This window comes from Neofelis nebulosa, chromosome 12 (genome assembly GCF_028018385.1).
Source record: "Neofelis nebulosa isolate mNeoNeb1 chromosome 12, mNeoNeb1.pri, whole genome shotgun sequence".
Lineage (NCBI taxonomy): Eukaryota > Metazoa > Chordata > Mammalia > Carnivora > Felidae > Neofelis > Neofelis nebulosa.
The window spans coordinates 33,459,340-33,473,602 of NC_080793.1; the positions used below are offsets into that span (position 1 = coordinate 33,459,340).

At 48.2% G+C, this 14,263-nt stretch overlaps 1 protein-coding gene across 2 annotated transcripts in view; it reads right to left on the reverse strand.

The window, feature by feature from the left end:
- Nucleotides 1-3,451: 3,451 nt before the first annotated feature.
- COL15A1 (collagen type XV alpha 1 chain) overlaps nucleotides 3,452-14,263 on the reverse strand; it is a 109,423-nt gene continuing 98,611 nt past the window's right edge. For both annotated transcript variants that reach the window (XM_058694788.1, XM_058694787.1), the window contains 7 exons: nucleotides 13,676-13,740; nucleotides 11,947-12,075; nucleotides 11,740-11,799; nucleotides 10,940-10,999; nucleotides 6,987-7,172; nucleotides 5,563-5,678; nucleotides 3,452-4,540 (listed from right to left, as the gene is read on the reverse strand). In XM_058694788.1, the coding sequence (XP_058550771.1) occupies nucleotides 4,327-4,540; nucleotides 5,563-5,678; nucleotides 6,987-7,172; nucleotides 10,940-10,999; nucleotides 11,740-11,799; nucleotides 11,947-12,075; nucleotides 13,676-13,740 (830 nt within the window). In that variant the 3' untranslated portion in view covers nucleotides 3,452-4,326. The remainder of the gene's footprint in view (nucleotides 4,541-5,562; nucleotides 5,679-6,986; nucleotides 7,173-10,939; nucleotides 11,000-11,739; nucleotides 11,800-11,946; nucleotides 12,076-13,675; nucleotides 13,741-14,263) is intronic.

The following is a 14,263-nucleotide window of genomic DNA, read 5'->3' on the forward strand; positions in this document are numbered from 1 at the left end:
GGGAAAGGTTGAATGTAGGGGACAATCTTCAGTAACCTGCCTATGATTACAAGGCTCTTAGAGGGCAGAGCCCAAATTCAAACCCAGACCAGGGCCTGTCTACACTCCACTGCCCTGCAAGTTGGAGTATCAAGTGGAAAGCAAAGGAAAAAGTCGGCCAGTGGGGATCTGAGAGTTGTGAGGCACTCAGTGGTGCCTCAGTGACCCAGGAGCTCAAGGAGTAACCAGAGAAGTGCTTCTCCAGCTGCTAGCTTAGGCAGAGATTGCACATATACACTTGCCTCAACTGGTGAGGTCTCTGTGGAGTTGGCTGGGGGAAAGGAGATATACGTGAGATCTGAAATAGTCTGTGGCATGAGAATGAGTTCAGTGGGTTTGAAAAGTGGGAGCATCATCTGTCTTCCTACTTCCAAATCCAAACATAGTCCTGGGTTCAAAATCATTATTCAAAAAGTACTTCTGGGGGCTCCTGGGTGACTCAGTCAGCTAAGCGTCTGGCTTTGGCTCAGGTCATGATCTCACGGTTTGTGAGTTCGAGCTGCACATCGGGCTCTGTGCTGACAGCTCAGAGCCTGGAGCCTCCTTCAGATTCTGTGTCTCCCTTTCTCTCTGCTCCTCCCCTGGTCTCTCTCTCTCTCAAAAATAAACAAACATTAAAAAAAATTTTTTTAGAGGTATTTCTGAACAGATGAATAAATAAACAAAAGACCTACTTGATTTTTCTCGAAGACCTGATCTCGTATCTAATCTTCTTAAAATCTTCCCAAGGTGTGCCAATTGCAGAATCAAGTTCAAATGTCTTCTTCTAGAATTCAAGGCCAGTGTGATCTCACCTCTATCATCCACCACCACACATCCCACACTCAGCCCTTCCCTGGTACTGTGTATGTTGGAATTTTTATTGGTTTGCTTGTTTGTTGTTTTCTCAACTTTCTGAGTCTCCGTTTTCCAGTCACTGTAAGCCTCACGTTTTGGGTGGAGGATATGTTCTTTCTGCACAACTCATCTTGGGGGGAGCTGCCAATCCCACTTACAGGCACACAACACAAGTGGGACCGATCGCGTCCTTTCCAGGAAGTACTATAATCCCAGAAGGGAGAGGAAGTCTCTTCTCTGAGGCCAGTCTCTGGGGTGGTGGAGTAATATACGCCTGGAGCTGTCTGGGAACAACCTGTGCCACACGGAGAACTCTTGTTCCTCTCTGGAGGGAAGGAAGCCAAGTACAGAGAGAAGCAGAAGCAAGAGAGCAGACACGCAGACACACACACACACACACACACACACACACACACAGAACAGACTAAGTGACCACATCACGAGTCTGTTGCATCCCCCGCCCTTCTTCCTGGTTTCCAGAGCCATTCCTTTTTGTTTGTTGTTTTATGTTTTTTGGCTTATGAATTCAACTTGTGTCTCCCTTACTGATGAGTATTCAGCTCTACTGTATTGCTGACAGTTCCCTGAATTCCGTGCTGTCTCCTTCTTGCACTCTCTACGGGTTCAGACAATGTAGTGCAAGCCATACGAAGTCCAGTGGGTGCGGGAAATTGGAGAGTGGCTCTTGGGATCCATCCTCCTCCTTTCCTCAGTTCCCCTTCAGACACCACCACGTGGCCACGTTCAGCTTGGCAGGGAGTATCACCCTGGACCTTCTCCATGCTTTGTCTTCACCACCTCCCATACCCTCTGAGTCTCTTGGCTCCTCTTTGCCCTTCAAAGTCTGTCTCCTCGCGGGGCCTGGCCCCTCATATATGTTGACATCTGCTTCCGTCCTTCTGGTTTTGCTTCTGGACAGGGGAACTTAGACACTGTGGGCTTCAGACCTTGATGCTCTGTGGACTCAGGGCAAGTACCCAAAGGCCTCCAGCGCTGTAAAGATGAACTACTGGGGGCATAGTTCCTTCCCTATTATTCCTGAGAGAATTAGCCCGTTTCCTGGCCTTGAGGTACATTCAGGAGTAAGCAAAGGCTTAGGGACCTTTCAGCCTCTGTTTCAAGTATGTGCCAAGCACCTGAGGTGTTCAGAGGAGGAAGAATACAAATGGCAGACAGGTTCAGGGGACTGGGGGATGTCGAGGACGAAGCAGAGTCTGCACTGGCTATCAGCGAGCGGGCGAGGCTAGACGTAGACTGGTGATGGCTATCCCAGGATGGGGTGGGCCATGAGCAACGGTCTTGCAGAGGCCTATGTGACTCACTTAAGCATGAGGAGACCGGGCTGGTAGCCTTTGGCAAGTGACAGGAAAGCTGATGTTCACTGAAAGGTCTTGAATGCCCAGGATTTTAACCATCATTCTCCGAGACTGAAAGGGCTGGGGTTGATTCAGGGCCTCTTCCAGGAGAGCCGGTTGGGTATACCTACTCCCATGGAGAAAGAGGACTGGGAAGCCAGGGCATACACCTCAACCTCCCTTCCGGGAGTTAGCAGAAGGGAGTGTCTGCTCCTTTTCACTCTCCCTGGACTCCCACCTTGTCCTGCCTGCTCTGTGACCCAGGCCCATGGTGGGCTCGGACTAAAATGGATGCCATCTTCACTTCATGACCTCAGGGGCCTCCTGTCCCTCTCCTGTCTCTGTTCCTGTCTGTTCCAGGCACCACCCAGCCCCCACTCACTTGGTGGATGGGCTGGTCCTCAACAATCCAATTCTGGGGCTTTCCAACCTATAGCTGTCTTTTATTCCATGACTCACTAGAGATTCTCATCACTCTTCCACTTAGGAAGCCCCTAAGTGAGGTTATGGGCTGTCTCCTTTTATTGTTTTGTCCTCAATTTCCTTCCTACCTCAAGGACTATTCGGGTGGATTCACGTTGCAGAGCTTCTGGGCCAGCCCAGCTGAATGGGAGGAAGTATCCCAGCATGCCCCGTGCCTGGTGATTCTGCTTCTCTGCAGGGTCAAGCCAAGAGCCAGAGCGCCACAGACTCAGAGCTGGAGGGAGCAGACAGGCGGCCTCATGCAGTGGCTCCTCGCAAAGATCTGACACAGACCTACCACTCACCAGCTGGGTGACCCGAAACAAGGGACTTCCTGAGCCCTAACTTTTTTTTTCCATTTATAAAGTGGAGCTAAAAATACCTACCTTGCAGGGTTATTAAGAAAGGTAAATGGGCCTTATAATAAGTCTGATGTTTAATTACTGGGAGCTGATATGGTTATTTTATCCCAACCTCCTTGAAAAAACAAGGCGGGCTTGCCCAAGGTCACGCACTGCAACAGTCATAGTTCACCCTGTTTTCCTCGCTGGGGTCCTTCTGCCCTACCCCATGCTGCGCCCTCCAAGTGGGAGACAACAGGCAGGGGTGGAGGAGCGTGACGGGAAATGCTCCTGTTCTCTGATCATCTCCCGAGGGCTGTGGAGCAGGGGCAGGGTTAGCAAACCCACCCCAGGGCCACTTCCACATCAGTGGTGGAGAATAAAGGAACTAGGGGAAAAGAGTCAAACAGAAGAAAGCACCTGGAAAAGACGTTTTTATGTTCACTTACATGGAAAAAAAATCAAAGCATATAGCACAAAGATATATGTGTCTCAGAAAATTCATCCTCATGAACCTGTTTGTTCAACGCCGTTATAATTCGAGAGTTGCCCCGCGAAAGTCATAAAATCTGGGGCAGAGGGTGGGGAGGGCCTGCCAAGGGAAAGGTAGTCATTACACATTATTTCTTTTCTAGTTTCAGATAATTTGGAGTTTAACCTTTTCCAGCAAGTTGGAGTTATATAAACAGATGCCATACTAAAATATTGTGTAAAAATCTAAAACTCCTAAAGCATGATGGCAAAAATATTTTAGGAAATAAACATTAGGGTCTGGTAATATCAGAAAATACAAATAGGATCATTTGAGCAGTTCTGTGTCTCTGTATGAACAGCAAAGGACGGATGTATATTATGGATGTATGAAGAATAAAGCATTTGGTCTGCACATAACTTAGGGTAACATTTCTAAACACTGACTTTGTGAGAAAACATGAAGGACATCTTACACTCAACAACAATGGTTAAAGGAAGAAATTACTTTCTGAAGGATGCAGTGGGCAGAAAGCCAAGGCCTTTGTTTTCAACTCGCTCTTAACCGTGCTGGGATGTGTTCACACTGCATGGGGTCTCCTGCAGAATCTATAGCACCGATAGATGGATCAGATTTTACTTTTGATCTGAGTCCTTTATGTCTTCAGTTTTGAGTGTATTGAGGTATGTTTTCTTTGGCTGCTGTTGTGACGGATGTGTAATAAAAAATTAATATTTACAACATTTAAACATTTTCGATTTCAGTGTTGGCTCTTCACATACGAAAAATTGGAAAACTCTTAAGAATCATTGGAGGGTCATTACTTCCTAGCATCTGTCATGAAACTGTTTTCGATACACAGAACAATTAGCCTATTAGCACAGCTATATGCTTTCTGGTCCAGAATCTTCCCTGTGCTCAGTGGGGAGGCCAGTCCCATGACAGCCATGTCGGCGGTTCGCCACGCTTCACAGTACTTATCCACAAGACGCACTCCATGGGTGCTGGAGCCGTGCCAGATGACCTTCTGGGGCCTGCAAAAGAATTGTGTCACGTTACTTTTGACATGTCACTTCTTTGTGGCCTATCCCATCGGTGAACGAACTGGCCTACGTAATGAACCAAGTCAGACTCCTGAGTCCTTCATGGTCTGGCCCCACATCATGGTCAGACCCCACCACTTGGAAAGTTGCTCTTTTCGGCTAGCTGAACATCCTGTATTCCGACCAGACCCAGCTTGGACTTTCTCAGATCAGACTCTCCCCTTTTGTGAATCTGAACCTTTGCTCATAAGGTCTCTTAGCCTGGAGTAGCTTCTCTCTCATTTTCAGATCAGTGACCCCTTCTCATCTTCCAAAGTCCATTAAATGCTTCCTTTTACAGGAAGCCCTCTTAACTGTCGCCCCAAACAAGGACAAATCTTTCCTCTGTGCTTGTGTCATCTTTATCTGTTTCTCCATTTTACAATCACAGTGTTCTGTCCAGAATTGTAGCTGGTTCGTGTCTGTCTTCCCCTGTAGACCATGAGCATTGTAAGGGCATGGGGTCATGTAGTTTATTACTGTGCCTTTCAGGGGGGGCATCAGGCCTGGCAAAGGGTAGACACTGAGGAAAGCTTTGCCAGTTCGTTCTGATCTTGATGAGCACACGTATTGAAAGAATTAGAGCACAGCTCCCACAGCACAGGGTTAAAGGGTCACTAAGAACAGCGTTCCTTACCAGGTATCGAGTGCCTACTGCATGTTGGACAGTCTCATACTTACCATTTGATGCTCACAGCAATCTTAGGGGATAGATGTGATTATTTTGACCATTTTACAGACGAGGCAGCTGAGGCTCAGAGAGTGGGAGAACCTGGAAAGGTCCTTTATTAAGGTACTGGACTCAGGTCCCCTGGCTGCAAGGCCAGGACTCTCTCCATGGCCCTCAGCTGGCTCACTGAGGCTCAGTCTAGCAACAGCCCAGAGGGGCAGCTGGTAAAAGCATCGCATTGTTAGAATGTCTCTTAAAACGGTCTATAGCCCCATATACTTTGAGGGCTTCTACCCTTACTTACCAGGAAGGATCTGTCATCACGTCTCGGCCATCAAACGAGTATATTGGAACATGTGTATTGAACTGACCTCCGTGGCCAGAAAAAATTGAGTCCCAATTATTGAAAAGTACTTGGCCCTATGGAGATAGAAATGCTACATTGGAATTCTTCTGCCATCAGCCTGCAAACGGACTGGCTATTTATTCATTCTTCAAGGCCCGCACACCACCTCACACCAAAGCCACCAGCCCCAATCCCAGAGCCTGGACAGAGTGGGAGTTCAGGAGCTGTTTGTGGTTTGAGTTCATCATCCATCCCTGAACCCTTGTGGTTTTATGGTCCTATTTCTTGTGGTAATTTCTCTTATCATATGTGTATGAAGGCTGCTCCCCAACCAAAGTGTGTTTCACGTCTTCACTAATTTTTATCTTAAAAATCTTATACATATACACCAAACTCCAAATCTGCGCCAGGCCTGTGTCAATCTACACTGTGGGTGATACAGAGATGAATCTCTTACTTCTTTTCCTGAAGGAGCCCAGTTGCCTTCAGTTATTTGTATGCCAAGAATACCAACAATTTGGGTGAATGTGGCAGAAGAGAACCTCAGGAGAAGGGATGGAAAGTGCCAGCTATGGGGTCAGGATGGAACTTGCTAGCCTCAAGCTACCAAATTGGAGCACTGGGGTCACAGGGACTTAAGGGTCTCAAAGCACTTTTGAGATATGGGGAGAGGTCAGGATCCAGGATGGGTCTGAGCAGTAACTGAGCTGTCCCTCTGTAGCCTTAAAGGAGCCGGCAATTTCCATGGAATAACAGGGGGCCTACAAGGCCCTGCCTGGCCAGCGAAAGGGGGCAGAGAAATGTCTGGCAGGTTTGGGCAGCTTAGATATGTGGAGAGGACCAAAGTAGGGTGCAGGATGACGTGGCTCTGCTCTGGGACCAGTGCTAAGTAGCTCTTCTCTGGTGCCATCCAGTCAATGCCCTACAGAAAGCAGCCTTGGGCAGAACTGACGGCCCTGGACTGCGAGTCAAGGAAAGGAATTCTTGTTGGCAGTGGCTTCCGGGCGAACTCTTTTCTCCCTCTGAGCCTCAGTTTCCTCATCTGACAACCTGAGGAAAGAACAACTCCCTCTTTTATTGGTAGTACTGTTACGATAATGGATATACAGTAAACATTTTAAGAGCTATGTAAGCGAAAGAGGGGATCATTATTCCTTCCTTTTGTCTGCCCCAAGAGTCGTACTGTCCAAGGGCCACTGTAAATACAAGGAAACTGAGGCGCAGAGAGGTTAAACGGACCCACCCAAAGTCACATAGCCAATCAGAGGCAGGTGAGGTCTCGGACCAGCACACTTCTGATGATGTCAGGAAGGGGCAGTTGCCTACAGACTCTGTGGAGACCAGTGTGCCTGGGAGACAATGGGAAGAATATTTATTTTTACCTTGAGATTCACTATTGGAAGGCTATATCTCTCTGCTTTCCTCACAACCGTGGAGAGGTCTTGCAAATGGGATGATAAGAATGCTCGATAGGTGGACAACAGTCCTGCAGCCCTGGCCTGCTGGAAGCACTGAAAGTCAGCTCGAATGTCTCCAGAAAATGGCGTGTTCAGAGCAACCAAGTGCAGCTGAAAAAGGGAAGTGAGAGAAAAGACAGTGCAGTTAGTTAAAAAGCAAACCCCAACCCCCACACCCATCTCATGTTCCTAGTAAAATCCCAGACTTGCTGGGATGGAAGGCGCTAGAGATCATCATATTCAGCCTCCACCTGACAGTGGCATTCCAGCCCCAGCCTGACCATCTCCAAGGCAGGAGAGCTCAGATCCCAGGCAGGCTGCTTCAGCTCTCTGAACAGCTCTAGATGGTGGAAATTTCTTCCATATATGAAACAAAAAACAAAACAAAACAGAGCACTTCAGAGATCTGAATCTAGTGTGCAGGCCATTTGCTGGAAGCTTCTGGGTATGTCCTAGTTCAGCTTCCAGAAGGGTTTTGAATGGCTCTGGTCCTGGATCCCAGAGCTACACCAAGCTTTCTGACCTTGCCCTTTCATCTACTTCCCCAGTAGGCCTGGGGCTGATTGTGAGAGGCCCAGAGGGAAAGGCACTGAAAGGAGAAGGTCATGACGTTTATTGCTAAGACTGCTGGGCAGACCCTTTTAGAAACTAGGGGTCGCACAGTAATTCTAGCCTTGCATTCCTGCCACTTTGGTCAGCAGCCAAAATAAAAGCCCTTCCATAGTCTTGTTTTCTCCCACACTTCCTCCCTCAAAACCCATCCCTCGTTCCTGGCCTTTGTGCTGTGCCCTCTGGAATAATACATTCTGTGGCGTGTGTCCAGGAGCGGTCCTTTCCCTCCTCAATGTCATCTCAGGAGTGGCTGTCCTCTCATCAGCATAGAGCTGGGAGGGCTGGTGCAGACCCTGTGCCCAAGTCTCCAGAAAAGAAAAATATTTCAAACGATCTCAAACCAAAGGGCATGCAAATGAGCCCTGTGTGGCGAGGTGGGAGGTGGTCGGTGTTTCTCTCCGCACATCTGCACTGTCTCTCAGGTCTGAATGAGACCTGAGGCACCAAGCCTCTCTGTGGCCCAGCCCCAAGTGCCACCATATTGGCACTCTTCTGCTCCTCCAGCATCCACCCGGTTGGGCACAGCTTGCCGTGAAGTACAACATCCAGACTGCTCCACGCAGTCCCTGCCCGTCTCTGGACCTTCTTCTCCATTTCACCATCTCCTTCCTGCCCCATTTTGAAGAGAACAGACTCCAAGCTCGCAACATCCCCCAATTTCCTCCTTTTTATTCATCCTTGTTTTGCCTGTATCACCAGGCTGGATAGAGGTCCAGGTCAAGCACACCACCCCTTCCAACTGAGACAAGACTTCCCCTGCAGCCCTCCTAGCAGCAGCCCTTAACATGGGGAGGGGGCTACAGCATGCTGCTCACTCACCGCGACCACCTCCAGGCCACCAGACTTGTAGTCTCACATACAAACTCTGTCCTCCCCCCTCCCATGTATCTGCAGACTGTAGCACCTGAGGCAAGAGGCCCTCTGGTCTCATCATCTTCCAACCAGTGGGTTTCTGGTGGCCACACCCAAGGGCAGTCACAGGAGGATGGTGTCTCCATACCAGGGGACACCTAGGAAAGGTGCAGAGGTGAGCACAGGGCTTCCCTGCCATGCCTCCAATCCCACCTGTCTCCACTTCTCTTTCCTTAAAAAAATACATAGAGAACTGTCTGGAATGATGGCTGTTTCTGAATGGTGGGACTGGGGGCTTTGGTGCCCTTACGTCTATATTTCTCTAAGTGCCAGAACATTTTTTATGACGAACACACTATCATTTTTATGAAGACAAGAATGTTTCAACAGTCAAATGTTAAAAGGGTGATTCTGTGGATGGTTGTAGTTTTGGTAAAGTTACAGCGATGTCCCGTTTCCTTCTCCATTCTTTTTATTTATCATCCAAATGTTCTAAAAATACAGATTAATTTAGAATTTATAAAATGTTATTTTAAAAATCCTTCAGCCACTGCCCTAACTTCTCCCCTTCACGGCTGAGCTTTTGGTAGGGTTACCTACACACGCCTCTCTTTCCTCACCTCACCTCCCATTTATTCCTCAAGCAGAGGGAATCTCGTTGGCATCCCCTCACGCTCCAGAAATGCTTTTCTCTGGCTTCTAACTTTGGAGAACACCATTTAGTTCTTTTGATGGACCTCCTGGAAGCATGTGACGCGGCTGGCTTCTACCTTGTTCGGCATTCTTTCTTCCTCTCTGGCTACGGCTTCTATTTGTTCTCACGTTTCTTCCATCAGTTCCTTTTGCTTCTGCTTCTCACAGTCCAAACTCTTCTCAGGGTGCAGATTCTCTTTTGGGAATCCTAGCGCCCTCCCTCACCATTGCCAGGGCTCGGTTGAAGACTCCCAGATCTGTATCTCCAGATAAGGCCCCTTATCTGCCTCCCTCCGGGTGGCCTCCACTCAGGTCTCCTACAGGTGCCCGCACTCACTGGGCCCCGGATGAGGTCCTGCCTGACAAGTAGCAGCACTACAGGAAACCCATTTCTGGTGGCTGCCGAGCCCGTGGCTTGTTTTTCGAAAATGTCCCCACAACGCTCGCTAAAAAGAGTGGCCTTAGGTCCCATTCAATCTCCTTCTCTTGGCTGCTGTTGATCTGGCTGGGAGTGGGCAATTAGCCCAAGAGGACCCATGTAGACTACCTCTCCCCAGACTCTGAATGGGGTGAGGTAGCACTGGGCTCTGCAGCTGCAAGATCACATGGAGCGGAGGCCAGGATCAGCGCCATGGCAACCCAAAGTGGTGTGTGCGAGCTTTGTGGATGTAACCTACATCTGCGCGTTGGGGTGGGGGCGGAAGGGAGGCGGGAAGAAAGACCCTTGCAGGAGCTGGTCTGTAGAGGGAGAGGAGCAGACTAATAGCAGGGACAAGAGTCCACAGACCCAGTTGTACTTCCTGCAATTGAGTGCCAGGAGGTTCCTGCAATTATCTGAACAAAATCTTCACGTAAGCTAGTGAAGGAAAAGAGTCAGAATTTTAATTCTGGTAACAAAATGATCCTTGGGAAGGAAACCAGCACCACTCAATTACCCAAGCAGAAACCTGGGCATCATTCCTGATTTCCCTCATCCTTGCTGCCCCGTTTCCATACCAGTGACCTAATCTGTCACTCTCCTATCTCCTTAATTTCTCTCCAATCTTCCTACTTTTCTACATGTTCACTGCTGTGATCCTGGTTCAGATAAAACAACAGCCACCTAACTGTCTTTGGGCCCCTGGTCCTGTTCCCTCCAATTCATTTGTACACTGTAACCAAGATAATTTCTCAAATGCCAATCTTACAGACGCTTTTCTTGTTTAAGACCCTTCAGTGGCTGCCCAGTGCCCACTGGAAGAGTCAAAGTCCTTAGCTTGGCTTACCAGCTCTCAATGACAAGTCTCTGCCTTCTTCAGACTCACCTTCTCCCTTCTCTACCTTGAGCTCTGCCTCTTTGGCCAGACTGACATACTTAAAACTACACAAAAGCACACTTCTCTCTCTTGCCTCCCTCTGTTCCAAATCCCCTCTGCCTCAAATGCCCGCTCTCTTCCCCCCACCTGGGTCTCTCCTTCTCTCAGCTCTCCTTTAGGCCTTAGTGTAGAGGTCACCCCCTCTAAAGATGCCAGAATTCTTTGATGTTCCTCACACCCCCAGCCCCCTGTGTTGGCCTCGCTCCAATGACTTACCACACTACTGTAACTACCTGTTTTTTTGTCTGCCCCTCTCTCTAGTCTAGATGCACCTTGAGGGTGGAAACTGTGTACCATGCACGGGGCCTAGCACACAGTAGACACATAGCTCAACATCTGCAGGATAAATGCATGAATTGTACTTACTGCAGGCCTCTGGTAATTGACACTTGACAGAGACATCAGTGGAGGCTGTGGCTGATGGGGCTGTTATGGGAAAGACGAAAACAAACAGTCCTGAATAAGCATTCAAACTGTTCTTCAGAGTACACGGAGGTTCAAGAGTGATGTCTCTTGAATAGATACTTTAAATAGCTTGCCATTGTTTTGGGGGCCGCTCTTAATTGCCAAGAGTTTCATGTCCCCATGCAGAAATGATCCTCAGAAAGGGAGGGGATATTCTCAAATCTTTTACAGAGAACACTGAACCAAGGAAGAGGAAGACCCATGTTTCATAGTCAACACATTCACTTAATGGAACAGTCAACTCTTCAGAGCCTCGGTTTCCTCAGCTGCAGAATGGGGATGACAAGGCCTGCCTCAAAGGGTTGCTGTGGGGCTGAAAAAGGGACAATGGAAGCTGCAAATGTTCTCAGGCAAAGAAGTCTCAGAGTGCAAAAATTAAAGGGCTCTTCTAGATTGCTTATGCCGGCCATCATTTCACAGGTAAATAAACTGAGGCTGAGAGTGGGCAAGCCTCTTGCCCAAGAGGATTCAGCTATGATGTGGAAACAGCAGCTCTCCTGCCTCTGGGTCCAGTTCTTCCTCTGCTCTACTAACGAGAACATTCTGTTGGCACTTGGCAATCTCTGGGCTTCCACCAGATACTAAACCATGCAGAGCTGGCTGGCCAGAGCTTGGAGAGCTTGGTTCTGGACAGCAAGGGGGAATCAGAAGCTGCTGCTGCTGAGGGAGGGAGCGAGAAGTCAGGCAGGGCAACCACTCACATTGCTGGAGAGCGCAGGAGGCGGCGGGCTGTCCTCGGGAATGGGGATCAGTTCTCCCAGCTTAAGGAAAACAGGACATCGAAAATGAGACATCAGCTAGAAACTGTTGGGCTATTTTCAAAACAGAAAAATGGCGCTTCCAGGGGTCGGTTGTTATTTTTAAGAGGGGATTTGGAGGCATTTTGTTAAGAGAAGCTTAAAAATTACCTGCAATTTCTTCCACCCATCTCGGACACGAATAAAGAAGTCCGTGCTGTCCCTCAGGTAGATGAACGTCCCTTCGATAACCAAATGTGCTTTCTGCAGCATATCATCCATGCTGCTCAATGCCGTAACCTGTCAGGAAATTTTAAATTCCAGACAGTGCAGTCACCATTAGAGCGGTGGTACCATCTGAAAAATTGGCCTTTGCAAATGCAAACAGGCGCCATCCCCCGAGAGCCAATGAAAAGGCTCACTGTGCCTTAGAGAGACATGTACCTTGGTTAATAACCAAATGATATTCTTTTCGAGGAAACGAAAACATGAGTTGGCTTAGAACATAAATCGAAACTGTAATAAATAAATGAGAACAGAAAGATAACATTCCGTGAGCGCAAAGACATTAAAAAGCTGTAAACAGAGTTATCTTTGTGGAGTCTTGGCATTAGCGAAGTCGCGGGTCAGCTCTGCCACTTCCTTTGTGTGAGCCGCTTAGCAGCACTGACATTAATTGCGTTTACCTCATGCTACTCCTTAAAGAGTTTCAAGTTTGTTTTCATTTGGAATAAGAAAGGCAAGCCAATGAGCGATGCCAGTTAAGTTTTGAATCCGTTTTGCCCAGCTGGGTAGTTGTAACATTAAGTACATGATAGAAAATCACGGTCCGCAATTTCTCTGTCTAGGAAATGGCCGAAGGTTAGACATCCATCTTGGCAAATCCAGGAGCAGACATAGAAGCTGCAGAAATCTATCGAAAAGCATCAAGTCTTAAAGAAATTATCAGGCCAAGAGAGCTTTTACTTTTCGTTTCAACTGAGAAAGATTATAAAAAATTAATTTTCACCTAGCCTTGAAAATAATGACTCTGTGCAGCAAGATGGCTCGGAAATCCCCCAAAGGCACCAGATATCAAAATTCCGTCGTCTGCTGGACGGTTTTTTCATCTGGCAGCCAAATTTTCCAGTTAAATCCAGCCAAGATCCAAGAGCATTCCCAGGACTCCTGACATACTTGTGAGGTATTTGTCCCTCTTCCTGTGCATCATAATAGGGTCTGAGTGCTACCTCCCCCCTGCGCCAGTGGTGTGTAGGGTAATGAATGTGCAAGAGCCATCCTCTGGCAGGAGAGAGAAGGCTGAATTGCCCAGGGCCAATCGGACCAGCACAGGACCTGCTGCCATATTGTTTCTACACTCGTGCTTATGTTTTTTTTTTTTTTTAATTTTTTTTTTTTTTTAACGTTTTTTATTTATTTTTGGGACAGAGAGAGACAGACAGAGCATGAACGGGGGAGGGGCAGAGAGAGGGAGACACAGAATCGGAAACAGGCTCCAGGCTCCGAGCCATCAGCCCAGAGCCCGACGCGGGGCTCGAACTCACGGACCGCGAGATCGTGACCTGGCTGAAGTCGGACGCTTAACCGACTGCGCCACCCAGGCGCCCCCGTGCTTATGTTTTTTGATGTAATACAATCGGTTCCTGTTACAGTCTAGTGAATTAAGGATCAGGAGCGTGGAACCAAAATCATCAATGGTTTTGTAGTCTGTATCTTTTTGCTTAATAAGTCACCTACAGAGGTAATACATGCCCTCCGAATGTGGAGTTGTACCGATTCTATTGCCATGGAGGCCTAATTTTTACATAAGAAGTGTGCTGGCCCCTAAACGCTACAGCTGAAGTTCTAAGTAAATCCACCCAGAGCAGAAGAGAGAATACACATTGATAATAACACTGACCAGGTTTCTGGATCCGGGAAGCCCTGGCTGTCCTGGAGGGCCGGGTGGGCCTGGAAGGGCCACAGCTAAGACAAAGCAGAAAAGACAAGTTACAAAAAAAGCACACTCTCTGAAAAGTGCCTCAGATGTCTGCTGGTCACTGAGGGGAGTGTTCACCACCTTATTCGGAGCTCTGCACTTTGCAACTGCATCTTGTAGGGGGCTGGGACTCTGCCACATTGGCAGGTTTGGGAAAGATCTGGGGTTCTTGACTGTAGCCTTGCAGGAAGCCACGCTAGGACTTCTGGATTTTTAAGTGAATAAATTATTGGTGCTTCTGTTGTTTATATAGGTCAGTCTGCGCTGAGTTTCCAAATATGTCCTGACTCACGCAAGTTACTTCACCCTAGAGACAAGCCAGTAACTGCTACACAGAGGCCAGCAGGCTCAGAAAGAGGAAGAAAGGTGCTGGGGCTGCAGGAGGGCGGGGTAGTGCAGCGAAAGTTTCGTCACCTGTGAAATGTAAACAAGCGTTTCTCCTTCACTGGGCTGAGGTGAGAACCGAGAAAAGATACACACTACATAGCACCCAACCAGGGGCTCTCAGCG